The sequence below is a fragment of the Pelecanus crispus genome, chromosome 1 (genome assembly GCF_030463565.1).
Source record: "Pelecanus crispus isolate bPelCri1 chromosome 1, bPelCri1.pri, whole genome shotgun sequence".
Taxonomy (NCBI): Eukaryota; Metazoa; Chordata; class Aves; order Pelecaniformes; family Pelecanidae; genus Pelecanus; species Pelecanus crispus.
The window spans coordinates 197,656,599-197,678,853 of record NC_134643.1 but is presented as its reverse complement, the minus strand read 5'-3'; the positions used below and the strand labels follow the sequence as shown (position 1 = coordinate 197,678,853).

The window sequence follows — 22,255 nt, the reverse complement described above, 5'->3', positions numbered from 1 at the left end:
TTTTATCAGCTTTTTGCTAACTATGTATGCATTGCAACTGCTCCCAGAATTTTTTTTTATTTTCAGGGAAGATTAAAGCACTGGAGAACAGACCCTTTGTGCTTACATATGCGATTGCAAAGGCTTCGTTGCTGCACCTGATCTGCACAGAGAGAATACTCACTTGTAAAATTAGTAAATTACTTTTCATTTGGACAGTCTGGAAATCATGGTTCCTTATTTCTGCTTATATTTTGCATCTTAAGGCATTGCTAAGCTTGTTTCAAAGAATGTCAGCTGTCCATTACTTTGATTAAAATATGATTCTTAAGGCAATTTAAATAACTTTGGAAATAGATTAAAATACAAGTAGGGTGTTCTTAAATAGAAAATACTTTTATTTCTATGAGCTTAAGTGCCTCTTTTGTTTAGATCATTAGAGAGTGGTGAATATAGCCTGCATGAGTTACAGCATTTTAATGATGGTGTTCCCTCAGTATCATCAGTTGTTGCTGATAATCTGAAAATCATAATGAAGAAATTCTGAATGGAAGTCAGTTCTACAATTTTTATTTAATTTAGAGAGAATTTAAGTGTTTTCTTAATTGCTGGTTGTAGCTACAAAATTCCAGAAGACTTAGTCATAATTACCAGTGAATTTGTAACTTGACAGGAGTCTCTTTAGCCCTGTGCAAATTCTCTTGTGCTGTGGTGTGGGGAGAACTGTCTAGAAACACTGGTGTGTTACTGTGTCTCGCTGTGGTATGCTTTTTTTAATACCTACAGTCCATCTAGTAGTTGATAGACCAGAAGAGTATTTAAGCAAATCTTTCTCTTAAATACAGCTAGTTGGGAACTTTTTAGACAAAGCAGGTTTCATTAAATATGCTAACTCCTCAAGATCCCTTCCTTTGGATGTGTAGGAATGACAGGATGGTAATTCGACTCCGATGTCCTCATCGCCACAGGCAATTTAATTCCCTAGGTTATTGATTATGCCAAGTTGAGCATTGCCTTCAAACTGCCTGGGTTTTTATTTCTGAAGCACAATGGGAAAGTGAGACTTCAGGCTGTTCTTTTTAGGACAAGAAAATAGCTTCCTCTTCACATCTATTTTTGGGAAGAGTCCCATATTACATGAGAAGTGTCACAAGCATGGAGCTGTATGGAAACTTAAAGGCGGTCTTAGATCAGGATTCTCCCTCTTGGTTGTCAAGCCATCAGTGTAAATGATACAGGGAAACGCCTAGTTACTTCAGAGTACTTACTGGCTTGCTCAGAAGCACTTTCCTATGAACATTTTTTTTCATGACATCAGAAAATCTCAAGCATCCAGGCTGTAATCTGAAAATAAGGTAGTCAGCAGTTCTCACAGCTTCAGACTCTTAAGTCTGAGAAACCCTTTTTATGGTGTTCTCATTCAGACTTCTCAGGTAGCTCTTCACAATCTAAAATCCATGTAACAGAAATATTTAGCATACTGCCTGAAAGTAAGTCCATTGTTATTACAGAAAGGCAGTACACAAGGGAGTTCTCTTTGGCTCCAATACTCCTTGAAACCTGTTGTGAAGCTTGGCAACAGAGTCATTGCAAAGCCACTTTGTTTTCAGGGTTTAAAATGCCATTCACAGCTTTGAGATTCTCAGGTCATCGTAGAGCTCAACGCTGACATATAGAAGCTGTGCATCGCCACACTTCTGTGTCACTGAATGTTCAGTGCATGAGCTTTTACTGCAAATGCTGTCTCTCCTTTGCATTGTTGGCTCTTATCCTTCAGAGGCAGTGTTGAGCAGTCTTGCCACTGCTTTCTAACTCTGGTAAAAACTGGTTTGTTCTGGTTGTTGGTTCAACCAGAATGTTTTTTGGCCAATGTTAGTGTCCCTGTGCTGAAAAATCATGTTTGTATTTGTTTCTTTTTAGCTTTCTTGGACCTAGCCATGGGTCTACCAGCCACACTAGTAAATCAATCAGAATTATAGGTTCAATCCTTATGTGTCATTTTATATGTTTCCTTTGACCCTGTGCTAGTAAATCAAATATTTAGGGATTTGGGATTCTGCTTGTGTCACTCACTGTTTGGATCTAACTAAGAACAGCCAGGTACAGGTTACCGTTTTACAGATGATGATAAATCCGGGAGAAAATACTAAATGAAGATAATTACCAGAACAACAGAAACCATTCCAATTAAACTGGAAGCAAAGTTAGGAGCGCCTAATGCATTGGAGTGGATGGACTGCTCTTTTCAGTTCTCTCATATTGAGAGAATTGTCATATAAAATCATGAGTCCACTGGTGAGGCATTTTAACAAGCCTGTTTGACTAACCTATTCCAGCATGTTTTATTGGACCAGCTAATACAGTAGCAGAGTGGGAATTTTCAAGCACACCTGTCCTTACTCTGGCTGCAGTAATACTCCAGAACAATAATTAAAGGAAAGAATAATTGCAAACATTGAATTAAATGGAATGAGAGTTATCATAAGGGTACTAAAGAGAGATTATGCCAAACTAACCTGTCATCTGCTGTCTGAGCTGCTAGAAGACTATTAGTAGAGTACCCCAAATCAAGTTTTGGGATTGTTATTCCTTAATGCTGTTCTTTTTAGAGTAGGTGTTCTTTTTACAGTAATGCTGTGATTGCATTATCTGTTATTTGTCAGTGGGAGAGGTTTTAAAACATTGCATGGGAATAACTGTAAACTCTCCCTCATAATTTGGTTCCTGTCAGAATGAAACCTGTTAGGTTTCTGGGAAACCAGATGTGGGGCACATTAAATGAGACTGGTTGATGTTGTGATCTGAATGATGTTGTGGTTTTGAATGGATCCACGTGAACAAAACAAAGCTAGCAAAAATATTTCTGTTGTCTTTTCTTCCAAGACCAACTTCATAGCTGAAAAGAAAAGCATGCCATTAGGCATTCTACTTTGGTGATCTCTGTAGGATCCTAATAGGGCTCAAAAGAGCTTAGGACAGCTTCTCTGAAGCTTCCCTGGTAGATGTGCACTCAAGTTTCTTAGACTGGTGCTGTTTAACTATGGTGAATATTGTCTCAATTTGTAGAATGAACTTCTGTAGTTGATGCTAATCAGTTGTAACTGACAAGATGAAACATCCAGATACCTTTTTACAAGGTTCCATGTCTGTAGTCTTTTATTTCCACCCCCTGCCAGTGAGGTTTTTAAAAGACTGTATTAAAAGCTGATTAGGCCCTTAAAAAAGCCACCAACCTTTTGTTTGTCACTCCAAGCAGTGCTTTCTCCAAGGAGTTCTGTGTTTAAAATTACCTTCTTGTTTTATTTAATACTAGTGTCACAGCATTGCAGAATGCATGTGTTCAGCAGAAACCTCTAGAGATCATTTAGTCCAACCATCTTGCTCAAAGAGCGTCAGCTAGAGCAGGTTTCCTAGGAATGGTTATAGTTCAGTTTTTAATGTCTCCAAAGATGGAGACTGCACAACCTCACTGTGCAACTGTCTCCAGAGTTTGACCAACCTCATAGTAAAAAATTGTTTTCCTGTGTTTCAGTCTGTGCCCATTGCCTCTTGACCTGTCACCATTGAGAAGAGTCTGGGTCCCTCTTCTTTATTCCTCCCATAACATATTTATGCATACTGAGAACATCCCCCTGAGCCTTCTCTTCTCCAGACTGAACACAGCCTCTCCTTGTGTAGGAGACACTCCAGTCCCTGCCTGAACTTTGTGGCCCTTTGCTTGACTCCTTCCAGTATGTCCATCTCTTTCTATACTGTTAACTTTCTAATGTTCAAGTAGGAAAGTATATAAATAGTTTTGATTGCTTGCGTATATAGTATTTTCAGTATTTGCAGGTGCACTTATGAGCTTCTAACAAAGCTGCTCTCCTTAATGGTTGCTCCAGTCTTTAATAGAATTAACTGTATTTAATAGGAACAAAAATTGCACATATTTTTTTTCCATTTAACCTTCTTTGTAAATGAGAAAGGGAAGCAATTAACATACATGCACTCTCTTCTTGATTCTTGATACTGCCTTTTCTTTTTTCTGTATTTTCCTTTGCTGTTTGTTAAATTCTTCAAGACATCCTTTGAGCTACTTGCTCTTGTAGACAGAGAAGCCTGCTCTGGATTGTATATTTGGAGGAAGATTACTGGCTTAGTAACTATTCCCCATTGATTGAACTTTAAATGAAGATACAACCTTTTTTTCACTAAACCTCATGTACAACTTCTAGTCTCCATTGTAATTTTAAGAGAATTTGTTTCAGTTTTGTATATTGGATTTTAAAAATTAGGAATTTCTTCTTGTTTTCTTTGCAAGGCTGAACAGCTGCGTGGCCTTGTTTCTGCATGACTGAACTGCTGGTTATAACTGATCGGACACTTAATACTGTGTTAGAGTATGTTTTAATGCTGTTGAACTAGCTGCTACAGAACTTCTCTGATAATTTTTTAGTTAGCTTCTGTCTGGCTTGCATCTGAAGCAGGTACTTCAAAAGTAGAATTCAGCATGCATTTCAAATCTATTTTTCTGGAAATAGGATCAATTATAATAATCTTCTAATGTATGTGGAACATTCAGGGCATCAGGGTTTTTTTTTATTAGAATAGCAATTTATCTCACAAATTCAAGTTGGTAGGTTCCTCTATAAATTAGGTACGTCTGGTTTTAAATTTTCCTTTTTACTTCTGAAAAAAATTCCAATATATATTAATGCGCAAGAAGTTAGAATTTTCAAAATGAATATAACACTGCTTTAATTATCCTTCCACTCACTGTTACTTCTGCCTGTATTGCAGTAGTCAGGAATTTCAAGCTAACCCAAACAGAATCTAATGATCTAAACCTTTTTTCCTTGCTGTATTTTCTTCTTCCGTAATGTTGTTCCTTGCTCCCATCTAGAAGACAATGCACTTCAAAAGAACAGATTAAATGAAAGATGAAGCTAATTTAGAAGCTTCTGACCATCAGCTACTTCAGGAGACAAAAATTCTGTGCAAAGAAGCTGGAAATTATCATTGCCGTGATGTATGTGTGTGGTGGAAGTGAAAACTCCATCAAACTCAAGTCTCAAATTAATGCCAAAATATCCCTGAACACGGTCCAGTTCAGGTCTGAGAACAGTCTGTTCAGGGCACAATCAATACCCCTAATAATAACAAGAATAAACAAGAAGAAAGTCACTCAGTGCTGTAAATTTCGGTAAACTTTACTACTAATCAGCACTGAATAAGTGCCTCTTTCTGAATTACTGTTACTTCAATGCTAGAATATTTGTTTTATGCTTTCAAGACTGCTTAGGCTGAACAACAACTGTTCTCTGAACCTATTGGATTTAGTTTTCCATTAGTTCCTCGAATTCAGTATACTATCTCTTGGAAAGTGAGAATAGAGGAACACTTTGTATTCAGAAAGATGCAAAAAAGTTTTTGTTTGAGCTGTCTTGGTAACTGTGTGGGGACATGTACGGTATCTCAAATGTTTTGAAACACACCAAATGTGAAAGCTAGGCCTGGCTCCAAAGGGAGCTTGTTTCTTCTTTCTCTGGTGGCATGTTCATTAGGTACAGATTCATTTTCAGAAGGCTCTGTAATGCTCCACTCTGAAAATGCCTGTTATGGTCTCCTCCTTGGTTTCTTTGGCCATCAGCCTCTTCCCCTTTGATTTTTTTTTTCTTCCTTGAAGACTCAGACATCCATGTTGTTATGCTATTAATCAGTAGTTCTCATTTGGGAAGGAACATGTAGCCTGTGGCTTGGGGGTCCATCCAAAGCTGCCTTCCTTTCTTGTTGTGCTGGAGTCTTAAGAGTGTTGTAGAAGTGCATGCTGCCTTGCTCCGCTGTGCCCAAACTGCTTGAGTGAGATGCACAGGCCAGTCCGGGCCAAACTTAGTTCTCCCTACACCCTTCTGGAAAAAAAATTATGCCTTGAAGTGTTAGCTTATTCTGTATTGCTGGGGGTCTCCTTACTCCCATGTGATCCAGCCAGATCCGGGTTTGCCCTTGGATAGGCAGGAGACAGGAAGATGGAAAGAGGATTGTTGGCAGAAGGAAACGAGGCCAGCAGCCTGGGTTGTAGGAAGGGTCTGGAGGCAGCAGGAGGCCGGTTTGAGGCATCATTGAAGACAAGAAGATGCAACTACGTTTGGAGTAGAACCCGAGGAATGTGGATTGGGAAAAAGAGACGTGCTAAGTTGCATATTATATAAACATTTTATAAAGTGTTTAATGGGTATTTGCCTGTTAAAAAGAAGGGCTAAAGTATGTGAGCCTGTGTTAAAAATAGCATAGAATTTCAGTCCATTTCAGGTGCTTCAACTTTTCATAATTTGACTCAGAAAGTATGGGGTTTTTGTCCAGGATTTACAAACTTTTCTTTTTTTTTTAAACACCTGCGATTCCTACTTCTCATCTTTGAGGTAGGCCTGCATTCCAGTTCTTGCAGTATCATTGTAGTTTATGTAGGTGTACTTGAATTAGCTTGCGCAGATTTAATTTGTGTACTAGTAATTTAAGATACAGACTTGTTAGGGATTAAGACTGTTGCATCTGAATGCAGCTCTCATACTCAGCATGATAGGGGCTGTGCAGCCTTGTCAAGAAGATGACTTCATTCAGCTGCTGCAGTATGACCCTAATATCCCAGAGCATTGCCTGCACTAGCTTCTGGAGTGTTTACGAGAGGTCCTGCTCAAAGTGAATTCAGTGGTGCCAACAGTGTGGCTATTCTTTGGCACTTAACTTAGCAAAGGTATTTTTTTTACTACCAAAAACGGTAGTGGTTTCTAGGTTTCTCTAGATTATAAAATAGGCATAGTCTGAATGAAAGGAGAAATTCAGTTTTGCCTGTCAGTGAATGGGATGGTTATGCTGAAAGTTGCAGGCAAGTGTTTGAAACAGGCTAGATTTGTCCAGTGTCAAATTAGAGTTCTTCTCTGCATGGCTACATGTAATTTTATTATTATCTGGTTGCATTTGTGCTAACAGATTGGATGGTGTTTGCTGTAAATGAAAATAAAAAAAAGCCCACAAACAGATAATGTTGTTCTTCAGGTTGAACTCCCACCTCCCGATCTTGGCCCCAGCTCTGCACTAAATCAGACACTTAACTTGCTACGGGAGGTTCTGGCATCTCATGACTCATCTGTTGTTCCACTCGATGCCCGTCAAGCTGACTTTGTGCAGGTATGAGAATGTTTGACTGCTGTGAAGAGGAGGGGAAAAAGAAAAGTATGTGTAAGTTAGCCTTGGTACACAAAAGATGGGTGAAACATTAATCTTTTTTGTCTGGTCCCGTTTTGGAGCTTTCTACCAAATCCGAGTTTGTAATGTGAATAAGAGAATGACTAACAAAGTGGATAATTACGGTACAGTATGGAGTGCTACTCTTAACGCAGTATCTAAATTCTGTTATCCAATTACTACTCCATTAAGTAAATACACCCTCAAGATTGCACAATTACCAATTATCTAATCTGGGTTACTCTTCCTCCTGCTAGGTTGGAATCTGTTCTTCTCAGGTTTTTATACTTTTTCCATCACTATGGTAGCTGATCACCTGCTGACAAATCCAGTAGAAAACTGCTTTCACAGTTGGAAACTCTCATTTCTCTTTATTCTGCTTTGGGGAATAAATACATGATAGAGACAGAATGAACTTAGAAGCCTTGTGTGACATGATTTCCTCCCTCCCCTCCCTCTTTTCTGTGTGTTTGCTATTCTAGGTTCTTTCTTGTGTGTTAGATCCATTGTTACAGATGTGTACTATGTCTGCTAGTAATTTGGGCACAGCTGATATGGCAACCTTCATGGTAAATTCGCTTTATATGATGAAGACTACTTTGGCTCTCTTTGAATTCACTGACAAACGTCTAGAAATGTTACAGTTTCAGGTAAGCTTTAACAGCCCCAAAAGGAAATGGAAGTTATTACTGATTTTTGCAGACTGTAAGTTGTGATGTGAATGTGTTTATCTTTGATAATGTTGGCTTTGGGTCAATTCTAAATCAGGGAAATGGGATAAGAGGGCTTCTTATCAGAGACCACAAGCAAATAGCAGGTATCAGAGCTTATGGTACACAGCATCTTTCATTTTAACAAGCAAAAAAGTTATTAGAAGATTTGTTTTGGTGTGGTTTAGTTGCAGATAAACCCATATCAGTGAACATTTTTGAACATTCTAGTATTTATCTGCAAACTGTGTGAGAAGAAGCAAATGGAAGTTGAAAGCTCAGTCACATGGCTGACTATATGTAGTTAATACTAGATCATCATCTAGTTTATACTAGAATATAGTATAGCTGAAGTTACTACTTCAGTCCTCCTTTCTGCCTTTCTTTTCTCATTTGTTTGGTTTCACCTAACGTGCCAGGGTAGTAGTTAATCTGTGGTATCATTTTGAAACGGAAATGTAGTTTATAAACCATTGACTTGGGAAAACTTAGGCACTGACCATTTATAGTTTTGCTGCATGAACATCTCTGCAATATATCTCAGGAGAGCTTTTTGAGCTGGGGGGCTTAGAAAAAGATCACAACTTCTTATTTGAAGGCATCAGTAAAGATTGGCTGTGAGACATTTTTCGCTTTCTACTCCTAATTAGAATTTCTAGCACCTTTTAGCTCTGAAACAAACAGACAGACAACCCCACCAAACTGTCTGGGGCATTTCTGATTTCCATTATCAGAGTTTCTTTTTCACAGTAAATGTTGCCGTTGATTTATTCTTCAAATCAGCAGTAGAACTGAAGGTTATGCATTTAATACCATTTACTTTCTTCAAACGTTTTACAAATAGAGGAAGAGACTGAAAAAATATCTTTAAGATTATACATAAGTAGGTTATTAAAGTGGAGTTAGAATGGCATATTTAATAAGAGAAACATTTTTCATAGGAAAAAAAGAACTCTCTAAGACAGATAAAATCTCCAAATTGAAATATTAAGATTTCCCTCCTGATTTAAAAAGAAAAGTGTGGTTTTTCTAAACAATTTTAGGAAGTAAAAAGGTGAACTCTTCAAATATCAGACATGGAGGTCTTGGATTTTGCTGGAGTTTGATATATTATAAATTCTTGCTTTTCTTTAGGATTGGAAGAAAAATAAATGAAATGTGGGGTAGCTATCTGTAAAAATGAAGTAGTAATGGATATATACCCAAATATCTTTCCAAGACTACTCAAACTAAAAAATGATTGCTGCTGTTGTGACTGGATTTATTGATTAGGTTTCTCTGCAAAGTGAAGATTATACTAAGAATGTAAAATATATTTATGACTTTTTTCATATGAAGATAATTGAAGCAAAATCGATAGCTTTAATTTCATTGTCTATTGTTATTTCAGTTAACTTTTTTTAAATACATGTTTATTGTTACTGAATTTAAAATCATTACTGATTATGATTTAGTTTCAGTTTTATTTTCCTTGTGAAAGACTGCCTCTTTCTCTTGTTTATTATAAAACTGCCATGCTATTATCAATATTTTCAATAAGAGTCGGATGGTTTTTATCACATATTTTCAAAGAACTATAGCAAAATAAAATTATTTTGTAAGATTAGAGCTTTGGTATTCTTAATTTTTGGTGCTGTTGAATTTAGAAATACAAAATAAAATAGGTTCTTCTGTTAGTCAGACATGAAAGAATTACCTATATTTTTGTTATTGGCTCCTTGTAATATTGAAGATGTAGATGGATAAAATTATTATACTGTATGTATTTGTGGGTTTTCCTTGTTTGTTGATCACTCTCCTTTTCAGTCGTGTCTTTTCTTCTTATTTGTGTGTCTGCACCTTTTAACCCCAGAGCTTGTTCTAGTTAATATTCTTATGCATATTTTACAAATACCTTATGCTTAATATTTCAGATTGAAGCTCATTTAGATACACTCATAAATGAACAAGCTTCCTATGTGCTAACAAGAGCTGGTCTAAGTTACATATATAACTCTGTGCAGCAACACAAACCGGAACAGGTAAACTTATATAATGTACATGTTCAGGAGGTACTGCATTCTTGCCAACTAGAAGAATTTTGGCACTAATATTTTTGTAAATTAAGCTTCCTCTGAAAGCAAAAGCTCAGTAATATCTGTTGATTTTTCACACGGGACCAGGACTATTAGACAAAAGGCACCTTGCAACTACAGATTTCCCCTACGCTGTATATTCAGCAAGCCTAGCAGGTTTGGTATGCAACAATCCTGTGCAGCTTATCTGTGTACCATCAACAGGCTCTGTACACCACAGGCATCCTGTACATTCTCAGAATAACTGTATATGTAGTTTAATATGCTTCAGAAAATGTCAGAGTCAAGCTGGCTTTAAAACACAAATGCTGAGTATGTATGCCACTTCCATGACACCTAGAACGTATTGGACCTACTGTGCGTGTAGCATTCAGGTTTCTTCCATTGCATGCTATACTGCTGTATGTATGGAGTGGATAGATATCCTGCATGCATTAGATAATTACTGCTTTTTTCCTTCTGTGAAAAACTGGCAGATGAGTTTGTTAGTAATTTGAAATAATTTCTTCTTTTGTCCTTATTCATTGCTCTAGCTATTCTAGCACCAAGACAGTGAGATTCTAAATGAAAACTTGAGATTTTTTAGAGTGAGGTGAAAACTGGAATTCAGAGCTCACGCTCTTCCTTACTTGTGACCCACAGTTATGTGATAGGTGTTAATGCAGCCCCTCTTTCCTTCAGCTGTGTCTATGTCCTTTTGTGATCTTTTGTGAAGGTGAAGAACAGTGTTTTCTGGAGAAAGCAGAACTCTGTTGGAGAGCTTTATGTTGTTTCTTCAGCCAATAATTTTGCATAAAGTGCCCAAACTCAACAGATTTTTATGTATAAAGATGAATAAATAAATGTATAAATAATCTGATTAATAACTCAGCTTGGTTTCCTATCCACGAGCCTATGTCCTGTTCTAAAAGCAATTTCAAATCAGCCAGGGCAGATTGTTAATGGAATGTAGCAGTTTTCATTTATATCTGTCCAGTTGCCTGCCTGCAGAGGTAACGTTGTCACCGGATTTGCTAGGGTGTTAGGCAGCATGTATACATTGTAATGCCATACCAGCATGGAAGATTTACTGGGAAGCAGGCTTAAATTCTGCACGGTCCTGGAACAGATGAATAGAGGGAAGTTGTCTTCTGTAATTCTGGAACACCAAGCGGATGTGGCCAGTTTGCAGTTCAGTTTTTATCCTAGACCTTGGGGAAGGCTTTTTGGGGGGTTTATCATTTAATGGTGAAGAAGGAAGGAAAGATGTTGAGAGGGCATATTAAGAACTCCGTATTCTGAGTTTTTCATTTAAGAGGGCAGTAGAATACAAATGAGGTGTTCCAGCATTTCAGTAGTGATACGGTGATTCAGTTTCCAAACATTTAAGATCTGTAGCAGAACCAAATAACAAAAAACCCTAAACTGACTGTAGAATTTATTATTTCTTATCATTTTCCGTGTGCTAGTATGACCTTTCCCCCTTCCCTTTGACTGCTGATTCTTAGGGTCCTCTTTCAAATTTGCCAAGTATGGATTCCGTGTCCCTGAAGGTTGCAATGGTAAGCATTTTACAATTTTGTATTATGGTGGTGATGCTGTGACATGGGAAAGAATACTCTTAATTACGTGATGTAGTAGATATTCATCTAACGAGTCATACTCTTTAAGAATAGCTAAATTACATGTCTGGGAATAGTTTCTTCATTTGTAGTAATTTGACCACTTGAAGTAATATATACATAAATTATTTATGAATGGGTAGTAATAGAATATTCGTTTCTAAGCCTTGAGAAACAGAACTTTACTTACAAGAATGCTATCCCATGAGTTATCTTAAATTGCTAAAAGCAAATACTTACCTCTAATTAGTTTTAATCAAGTGTCTTTTTTGCCTGTATGCTTTGAAATATAGGTTCTGCTATAATTTATAATTTTAGTCCTAAGGCTTTGATTTTATGCAAATAGTTCAGCTAAAGTCAGAAGCTAGGTGCTGGGCATATGTCACAGTTTTATTTTTTTAAGTTGAAAGCTACAATATATTTTAAAACAAATTATCAGCTGGTATTTTTTCTTAGAGTGTGTGAAGGCTATTTTGTATAGAGATAGCAATATCACAGTTCAGTAGGCAATAATGTGATCTGTCACGCTTCTTGCTTAGCCAAGTTTAGCTTTATTCTGAACATTTAACTGTAAATAAGGCCCACTCATCCAGCAATACATGTATACCCTCACGAAATAAAGGTCTTTTTAAAAGAATTTTTTTTTTAAAAAAGGGGTTTTTTTAAAAAATTGTATCTTGAATCCATCCTGATTGTTTCACTGTAGCCTGTTTTCCTCTGTTCCAAGTTTTAAACAATGATTCCCAAGCTGGTTGGATGAACAGAGCTCTGGCACAGAGCACTCATTCGTTTACTCGGATCAGCATGCATTTTTATCAATATTTATAAATTTTGCATTTAAAATACCTTCTATTTATCACAGTCTTGTAGACCAATGAGGAATTTGAAGACTGCAGCTTGGGGACCATCTCTTTAAAGTATATATATGTAACTGTTATCTATAGTGGTACATAAGCATTGGAACAGGCTGCCCAGAGAGGTGGTGGAGTCACCATCCCTGGAAGTGTTCAAAAAACGGGTAGATGTGGCACTTCGGGATATGGTTTAGTCTAGTTTACCCTTGATTGGTTTAGGTGGGCTTGGTAGTGTAGGTTAATGGTTGGACTGGATGATCTTAAAGGTCTTTTCCAACCTAGACGATTCTATGATTCTATGATAATAATTTCACTTGAAATAGTTAGAGAAGAATCCAACTGTTCTGTTTTCTTCATTACTTTGTTTAATGTCTGCTTGTGTGAACACACTAATCAGAAAGGAACCCAGTATACTGAAATCAAACCCACATAAATCCCATCTTCAGCCTAATATGTTGCCTTCCCAGGATTTAAACCATGTGGAGGGAGTACTTGCAGGCAGATTCACTGCCTCCCAACTTAACCTGGAAGTTTTCTAGGTGCCAGCCTTTTAAGTTGTTCATATGTGCTTACAAATGCTGTTCTAGTCCATACCTCCCTTTCAGCTAAAGCTCCCTTGCTTTCCAGACAAGGGCAGATAACCCCAAAAAGTTAATTCATGAGAACCGAATGGCTTCATTAGTCATTTGTGCCCACTTTTTGCACATTTAAATGATGGATGGATGTGGATTTTAGGATTTCCCATCTTGAAGAAGATTTCATCCAGTGTTCGGGAAGGTTGCCATCATTAGATAAAGTTGCCTAGGGCCTTGCCTGAATGAGTAATACCAAGGATGGAGATTATACAGCTTTTCTGGGTAACCTGTTCAGTGTTTGATGACGCTCCTGGTGAGAATTTTTCCTCTTACTATCTAATCAAAATTTTCCTTAGTGTAATATGTGTCCAGTATTCCTCATGTTTTCACCTGTGAGAAGACCTAGCTCTGTCTTCTCTATAGTCACCCATTTGATCATAAAATTATAGAATGGTTTAGGTTGGAAGGGGCCGTTAAAGATCATCTAGCCCAACCCCCCTGCCATGGGCAGGGACGTCTTTCACTGGATCAGCTTGCTCAGAGCCCCGTCCAACCTGACCTTGAACACTTCCAGGGCTGGGGCATCCACAACTTCTCTGATAGATAGTTGAAGACAGCAGTAATGCTCTTTCTTGGTGTTTTCCTCTCCAAACTACTAGGATCAAAGCACCACAATTTTTTCACTATATTATATGGGGGAGAAGTAGGCCTAGAAGCAGTTAAAGGAGCTTGAACTAGGTCCCTTGCTCTTGTTTTTCCCAGCGTAAGTGCTCATTAGATTATTAAGCAGTGACTCCCTGCCAAAAAGTAAAAAGAAACATGCAAAAAGAAACATGCAACATGTCTAACTTGGACAGACTAGATTTCTGTCTGGAGGCTACTGTATTGCCTCTGCACTGAACAGACTAGGTCTGATCTTCAGAGGTGCATGCATACATGCACCAGCTGTGTAGGAAACTTACATGGATAATTATGGAAGCTGGATTCTCATTATTTGCCCCTCCACCTGTACTCCTCAGAGTCAGAAACTTAAATTTTGGTGACAGGGGTGCTGAAGTTAGACATTTGGTTTGGACTATTAAGTTCTACCTTAAACATCTGTATATTATGTTAGGCTCTATCTAAAATATATAAAAAGAGAAAATTTTATCAAATAAGAAGGTGCCATTTTAATGTAATCACTTTTCAGAGATCTGTGGTTTTACCTATTTTTATATAACAGCAAGTTCTTAATATGTTGATCTCATATTCCCTTCCCCACGCCTGCTACCCCTAGGCTCAGTTTGATCGCTATTTGTCTGCTCCAGATAGTCTACTAATGTCCCAGCTGAATTTCCTTCTGAGTGCCACTGTGAAGTAAGTACCTTACCTTTGAATTTCTATAATGCCTGCATAATGATCAGAAAGATGAATTTGGTTAGGTTTTAGTGGATCATGATGAGAATTCAAGTTATCAGCTGTGATCATATTTGCATTGTCCTTCAGGTCACGATTCAGTTTTGTTCTGACTCTCCTCTTTCTGAACAAGCAGTGAGGAATACGTAATTCTGTAACTTTCTGAAGTAGTTACTCTTGATTTAACGGACACCATCAAAATGAATTATATTCATCTATTTTGAACATGTTCCACTGTGTCAGCAGTTTTCATTAACTTAGTTGTAAAGTGTTTTAGAACAATTTTGTAAACATTCCAAAGACAGACAAAATATGTAATTCTCCACTCAAGATTTCTTTTATCCTCACTGCTCCATCAGGTCTAGAATTGCCAACTTTGTTGTCTTCTGCTGTGGAGTACTGGCATTCTGTCTCATTGAATACTGTGCTGAGATTACTTTTTACCTGATATGATTTTTTAATAGTGATTTCTTCTTTGAAGTATGGAAGCAAGAACTTCAATACAACTGAACCCTAAGGCTAGGGAAAGTGCCACGAATTTCTTTCCAATTAAATGTGAACCATATGAAGACATTTTGTAGTACTTAAACTCAGAGAATTATATGCTGCACTGATCAAAAACTTTTCTTGATGTTTTTTCACACTTTTGTGAAGAATGCAGCTTAGACTACTAGATACTAGAAATTGAGACTAGCGCATCACATTTTATGTAACGCAACAATATTTGGAGTCTCATTACTACTATCTGTCCTCAGCAGGATTGTATTACAGCATCTTGCAATTAAAAAATTACATATGTCAAGGGAAAAATATTTATTGTTGGGAATTCATTAGAATAGAATAGTTCGGTTGGAAGGGACCTACAACGATCAGCTAGTCCGACTGCCACGTTCTCCTGCTATTTGCTCAGGTTCTCCTCATCCAAAGACTTCCGGTTACTTCCATGCCATATGCCTGGTGCATGGCTTGGCATGGGGGATATTGGTGCTTTTCAGTAGTTCGTTGGGTCTCTCTGCTATGGCTACCATTCCCGCAGCTCAGCCAGCAGAGCTGACCCTGTTATGTGAGAGCTGTTCTGCTCCAGTACAGATCAAACAGGGTAGCTTGAGCAGTAACATCAGTGAAGCATTGCAACTTCTGCTTCTAGGTGTCAAGCTATTAAACCTGTATTTTAGCTCTTGGTATTTTTTTTTTTAATGTAGGTCCATTTAAAAATCGTAACAACAGTAAATGTATTTTGAAAGCCTCGATTTTTCACTGCTAACACAGAAGCAATTTTTCAGAGGTAGACTTTATGCTACCGTAAAGACTCAGGCACAGTGAAATTACTTTAACTTAATCATTTCTTCTGTCAGACGAACCAAGATAGACGGGTCATGTATGCACTCTTAGCCTTATCCCATTGATAAGGTTTTTAAACCTCTCAGCACAATTTAAGCCAAATTCATGTTATCTTGCAACAGTGGGCAGGTGAGAGGGGAGCCTGTGTGAGGCTGATTGCTATAGCTGCTACAGCTCAGCTAACATGCAGGAGTTTATTAACCTGCTATAACTCAACACTATAGGTCAGGTTCTGCTCAGAATTAAAAAAAAAAAAAAAATCTGTTATCCCGTTAGCCTTCAAACATGTAGCTTTAAACACCAAGCAATCATTTTGAAGTTAAGATACCTATTTACAGAGATGCATGCTTTTAGAATCACGGTCTTAATAGTCAACATTTTCTGTAGTAAATAAACCTTCAGAATTCAAAAGTTTCTCAAAATTCAAGCAAAACATTTAACCAGTACTGTAATTTTAATCTCTGGCTATAGTAGTTGAAATTTTCAAGTTAGTTTTGCAGGCATTTGATGTCAGTTTTGAAGATGTCTTCCTTGAAATCACATAATTGTGATTCACTGTTCCAATGGTTGAGCTGAAACCCAAGAGTTCTTTGATTCTCAAAATCAGACCACATGCTTTTGATAAGGGACCAGTGTATTAATACTCACTGGCAATATCATTTAAGCTTTACAGCTATGAAGAACATTCCTTCCACCATTTGCCAATGCATGCTTTTGTCTTTCATGCTCATTTAAAAAGTTTCAAGCTATTTATTTGTGTGGTTGTTGGTCTTGAAAAGCTCTTTTCATTTGTGTTGGATCACAGAAACTGAATGCTGGAATTACTATTTTTAGAAAGTGCTGCCATTTGTGTTAGTGATAAAATGTATCATGTTGTTATGGCAACTGAAATCCTAATGTACTGATTAATGACACTGGCATTATGTGATGGAAAGACTCATTTGATGCTGTTCAGTCCTCTGGAATATTTTAATGAACTTTTTCTTTTAATTTAATATTATTTGGTGCGAGACAGTTAGTTTTATATGAATTCTGTGTGCAATACTTTCTTAAAAGATTGTCATGTTACAGTAGCTTAGTGATCCCAGACTGTGATCAGAGACAGTTGTTTCACCTGAACACCTTGAATATATTTCCCTTATAATAGTGTTACTAGATTTGCTATTATAAGGCCAGTCTTTTTTTCAGCTATTCTAATAACCTATTAACGCTGGCAGTTGATCCTGTATATTGAAAAACTGGATACTGTGCATCAGAATAAAATGGAGGTTTTGTCTCTTAATCTTCTTTGTCATAGCTGCCGTTTCATAATATTTCCTGAAAAGACGAAGTTCTACGCACTTGGTCTTTGAGATTTCTTTAACTTCTCATGTCATTTCCCAACGGTTGGTGAATTCAGCCCTGATCTTAGTGGATGCAGTTTTAGTGTCTTTGTTCCTTTGCTGTGTATTACAGCAGGGCTGAATCTGGATTCATGGTTACCTTGGTTTCCTCAGCTTCTCCTGGTATTTTACTTGCATGGGTTTGGCTGTAAAATACGTGTAACTACTGTTTCTGATAGATAAAAGTGAATCTGCAACTGTAAACACATCACTATGGTGATTAAAGTAAACTGATTCAATGGGCAATGTAAAAATAAAAATATTGGTCTTCAAAAAATACTAAACTTTCCAGTTAAATTTAGCATCCAGTCTCTGTGCATTGTTACTCATTTAGATCCAGAAAAATAACGGGACATACTTCATAGCACTGTTGGTAAAAGACTGTAGCAATTTTTGAATCTCTGACCACTATCACTTTCAGCTCTTCCTTTTTGACTGATGATCAGGTGCTGTCAAGATAAAGCAAATAGAATATATTTGCCGGTAAGTGAAAAAAAAAAAAAGTGTCTATTTACAAAGGACAGCAAGAAGCCACAGGAGGTAGAAGGTAGATGACAAAGATTATCAGTCTTTTAAAAGATGCAGGGGAGTGCAGGTGAAAAACTGATGTATGCAAACTAAATCTTTCTACTATTTTTTTAATGATTGCAGAAATAAAGAAGCTACTTTCTTGTTATCAGGGTCATATATGCAAGTTTATCTATGATACAAAGAGATTAAGAAGCCTTTTGTTTTAAAACTTTAAGCTGTTTTCACAGTTGAAGTAAAAGAGCTTTTTAATGTAACTGACACTGATTTTTAATGTGCATTTTTAGCATGTCTTTAATTCCGTGTATGTAGTACCGTTATATTGGCTACGATTTGCAAATTATGTTTTTGTTTTGTTTTTTAGAGAGCAGATAATAAAACAGTCAACAGAACTGGTCTGCAGAGCTTACAGTGAGTTATATGCAGCTGTGATGGATCCTTCAAATGAATATAAGGATCCAGAAACCATACTACACAGATCTCCTCATCAAGTTCAGGCACTCCTTTCATAGTCTTGCTTCCCCCAGATTTATCAGAATCCGTAATTCTGTATTTGTTGAGTATTTGCATTGAGTTATTTTTCTGTTTTGAATTTTAATGTGTAACTATGTGGTTAAAATATGTAGGAATGCTGTTTTGTTTAATCTGCTTGGCAGAAGTCTAGTCTTTCCTGTGTCTTTGAATACCTATAGAGGCCAGAAAATAGAATATAGATTAAAAATTATTTTAATATATTCCTCTAATGGAAATGAACCGTGACAATATGCAATCTCTTTGAAAAAGAAGAAGCTTTTTCCTTGCTGTACATAATCCTTTCAACTAGAGGTTGAACCAGTGTCTTTTATGACCTCACCAATATTTTTATTTGCTCTTTTCCCTGTTCTTTCACTCTTTTTCTCAGCCTATCATCAGTAAACGCTTATAATTGTAATTTTAATACAACTGATATACTTTGAATGTCTCAAGTGCATCACTTTTACAGCTCAAACCATTTCAGAACATTTGATGCTGTTTTTCAAATCCTGTTGATTAAATGTTTGAGGCAAAATTTGTGTGCTTTTGGAATCCATTATCATTGTTGCCAGTTCTGGTATTTCTGTAAGAAAAAGAAATATTTGAACACATGCATGTACATAACCTGGAACTTAATGCTTTTTAAGTTATTTGTATAATTTTGTTTTACTGGAAGGATTTTGTTTTAGTGCAATCATTCTGTAGGAATCCTTGTATCAGTTGAAACTTGCTGATCTTTTAAGGCTGGGACCAATAACAATGTAGGTTAGGAAGATGGTTTGCATGGCAGTATGGCCTTTCCTCCTTCATATGTACATGGTTTTTGCTTTGCTTTTTTGTAAGTACAGGAAAAGTCCTTCTGCTCTGGTACAAGCATTTATTCAGTTAATAATCCACCAAGATATTTTTCGTTGTTTACATGTCTGTAGTGGTGCTCCTAAAAATTGTGGTTAAGTTCACCTGTGGCAGCCACAGGTTGTCCTGAGGATTATGTGGGAGAGCCGGGGTGCGTAGTTGTTCTAGGCTGATGTGTAGAAAGCCATGAGTGAAGGTTTCATTTCTTTCCTCCTTCGGTGCAAAGCTGAACCTGCTCTGTGTAGAAACACTAATTATATGGAGAGTTACAATTTAGGGGACCTTTGCTTCAAGTAAAAGAGGAAAATAGATAAGTAGGACACTTGTTCTCTGTTGGGTCTTATGATAATTTTCTGTAAATTCCTTAAACATATTCTTCTTCTAGGCAAGCCTTGTTATGGAGAAACCTTCAGGGGAAAAAAACAGTTAGTAAAAGAAATTTGGGGTATTTTTGGGGTTAGGTTTTTTGTTTGTTGGGTTTTTGTAAAAGATGGTTTAGACCAGCTGTTTTCCTTGCAAGCATTTCACTTTTTCCTTTTTGTTGTTGTATGGGTGCCACAGAATTATTACAGTTGCCTGAGTTTACACTCATATTAGATGTGGCTTGCTTATATACATCAAGGGGGAGATGAGCAGTCATTCATATTGAATAACTTACATATTTTATTTTTATCAGTAGTAATATTCCCCATATAAAATACATACTTAGTGGCAGCCAAGTCTGCAGTTTAGTGTATGCTTGCAAAAGAGCAAGAAATAGAGAAGAGCGGCAGCGATACGTTTTAGTCTCTTGGAAAACTCATTGCACAAGATATATCCAGTGTGCTCAGAAAGCAGCTTCCTTGGTAATACCACAATAAAGCAATAGCTCCTTTTCCAAATGGGCATAATTTGTTGGTATAATAGAAAAAGATTTGAAAGTGTAAGTGTCCCTGGAGTTCTTGGATCAGGCATAAATTCTTCTGTAAATGTGAATGTTAGATTTATTCTTTTTAAAAACTCCAGACCTGTAAGACAAAAAATTCTAGAAGCTTAGAAAAGCTCTAATGGAAGATTATGCTCTTGCACTACGTAAGGCACTCTTAATTACTCAGATTTTGCATTACCGTAGTATACATTCAGAAGGCTGTTCATTGTTGTTTAATAATGTTAATATTGCTTAATATGCCTATAATTATTATCTAATATATGAAAATTACATCGGTTGTGAAAGGATTATAAATTAGCTTGTTATTAGATTAATATACTCATAAGAGTCACCTATCTGCTGAAATTACACTCAACCTCAGTCTCCAATAATCAGTTAGTAGTTTGCATGAGGATTAGTAAGAAGTTGCTTCCTATCTTTGAGTCCATGTAGAGACTTATCCATGATTTTATCTTCTCTCAATAAAGCAAAAGCTATAAAAGTTGTAACTTACAAAAATTAAAGTCAATCACTAATTTTGGACTGTGCAATTAAAGTAAATGACAAAGGGTCACTAATGAGAAAGGACGTCAATAAAAGCTTTTGATTTACTGACTTCTGTCTTCCATGTTGTTATTTCCTCTCGCTTGCCTTCCTAAGAGGAGGAAGGAAAAGGTGATTAGGTTTTGACCTGCCTTTTCTAGCTTGGCATTTCTGACCCTTTTATTTTACAAATTCCCAGGATTTCCACACCAGGAACCGTGAAGCTGCAGTCCTCTAATTGCTCAGTTAGACGCATGACCCATAAGCGTTGCAGCAAATGGAATCATTCTGGGTGTCGGTACCGGCTCCATGTTCAGACCAGTTACTGCAGGTCTGACTTGAGCATCACAGTGCATGAAGAGATGCTCACCTGGCTGGGCTGAGTTAGTCACGGCACTTCTGCTGTTTGTCCTTAAATGCTTTATGTGGAGGGGCATGCCTTCAGAGAGTGAGTCCGTTACTCTCTGCCAGGCAGCAATATGCTTGGGAAAGCTGGGTAAGGTAAAGAGTGGTGTTTGAATACTGCCTACAGTAGGCAGCGCTCTCGGTGTTTGACACTCTGACAACGCAAATCTGAGAACAGATGCGTAAAAGGCCTCTTTTTGCATTGTTGTCTGATGCAAAGAGCACTTTTGTGGGAAGTGGGAGAGCTGGGTTCTGGGCCAAAGGAGTTTGGAATTGACATCTCCCGCCGCCTTGGAGAGCACCCAAACCCTTGGCTGTTGTATAGTATGAGATGGGGCAGCTCCGTTTCTTCTCTCTTGAATTTAGCAGCTGTGCATAAATCAATGCAAAATATGGGAGGCATGAGATAGAATAAGCAAGGAGGAGTTTGGCCCTGTGGCATGTACGTGAGGGCTCTTGTGAGGCTGCCAAGGTCTAGATCTTCCTCCAGTTGTTATGTAGGGACCATATCTTTGACCTCCAACACATGAGTCCCTGAAACAGAATCAGGATCCCAAGGAATTTGTCACCCACAGAACATCCAGCAAACAGCAAGGTACACAGTTGAGTTTGGGTTGGACCCAAGGTGGTTCATCCACACTGGTGACAGTGCCTCTGTGTTCAATCCTATGTGTACAGTTTTCTCCTCCCCTCTTCATAAATATGCACACAACTATGGAAATATAAAAGTTGTTTTAATTATAGCAAGCACATAGCAGCCCAGCCACAGTGATTTTTTGTTTCCTATTATAGGAAAAGAGAGGCTTAAGGAGGTTTGGAAAGGTGATAATACATTTGTTTTGCAGCATTTCAGAGTGCTCCTCCCTATTCTCTGAGATTTATGACTCTAGCTCTGCATTTTGTCTGTTAATAGACTCAGCTATAATTATTTTTATTAAAGTTTTTGAAATATGTGTTGGAGGAAAATACTTTCAGAACTGCTGAACTTTTCCATTCATTTAAAAAACTGTCTGTTCTTTGATCCCTTTGCTTGCCTTGCTGAGTCACTTTGCAGGCAACCCAGGGGGTGGGAAGCTTATAAAATTTTGAAAACTAAACAAAGGGGTTAGACATATTTCCATGAGTAAAACACACCCTCCAGAAGTAACACAGACATGGGTGTGGGTTTGTTTGAAATCCACTGCCACCTGCTTCTGAGGGAAAATGCAGAAAAAGACGTTTGCTTATGATGAGGGCACCCATCCAAAACAGCCATGGTAGGGTTAGATGCCGTAAATTGATGCTGACTTGATGTTATGTTTGAATAGTTCAGAGAATTTTCAAAATGCAGATCAGAAGAAACTGGCAGTGGAAGTAAAAGGTATGTCA

The 22,255-nt window shown here is 37.4% G+C and overlaps 1 protein-coding gene across 2 annotated transcripts in view; it reads left to right on the top strand.

Moving 5' to 3' along the window:
- Window positions 1–20,546, top strand: part of COG6 (component of oligomeric golgi complex 6) — a 61,013-nt gene extending 40,467 nt beyond the window's left edge. For both annotated transcript variants that reach the window (XM_075722260.1, XM_075722266.1), the window contains exons 14-19: window positions 7,015–7,146; window positions 7,686–7,853; window positions 9,827–9,934; window positions 11,476–11,529; window positions 14,295–14,374; window positions 18,029–20,546. In XM_075722260.1, coding sequence (XP_075578375.1) covers window positions 7,015–7,146; window positions 7,686–7,853; window positions 9,827–9,934; window positions 11,476–11,529; window positions 14,295–14,374; window positions 18,029–18,176 — 690 coding nt within the window. In that variant the 3' untranslated portion in view covers window positions 18,177–20,546. The remainder of the gene's footprint in view (window positions 1–7,014; window positions 7,147–7,685; window positions 7,854–9,826; window positions 9,935–11,475; window positions 11,530–14,294; window positions 14,375–18,028) is intronic.
- Window positions 20,547–22,255: the final 1,709 nt, after the last annotated feature.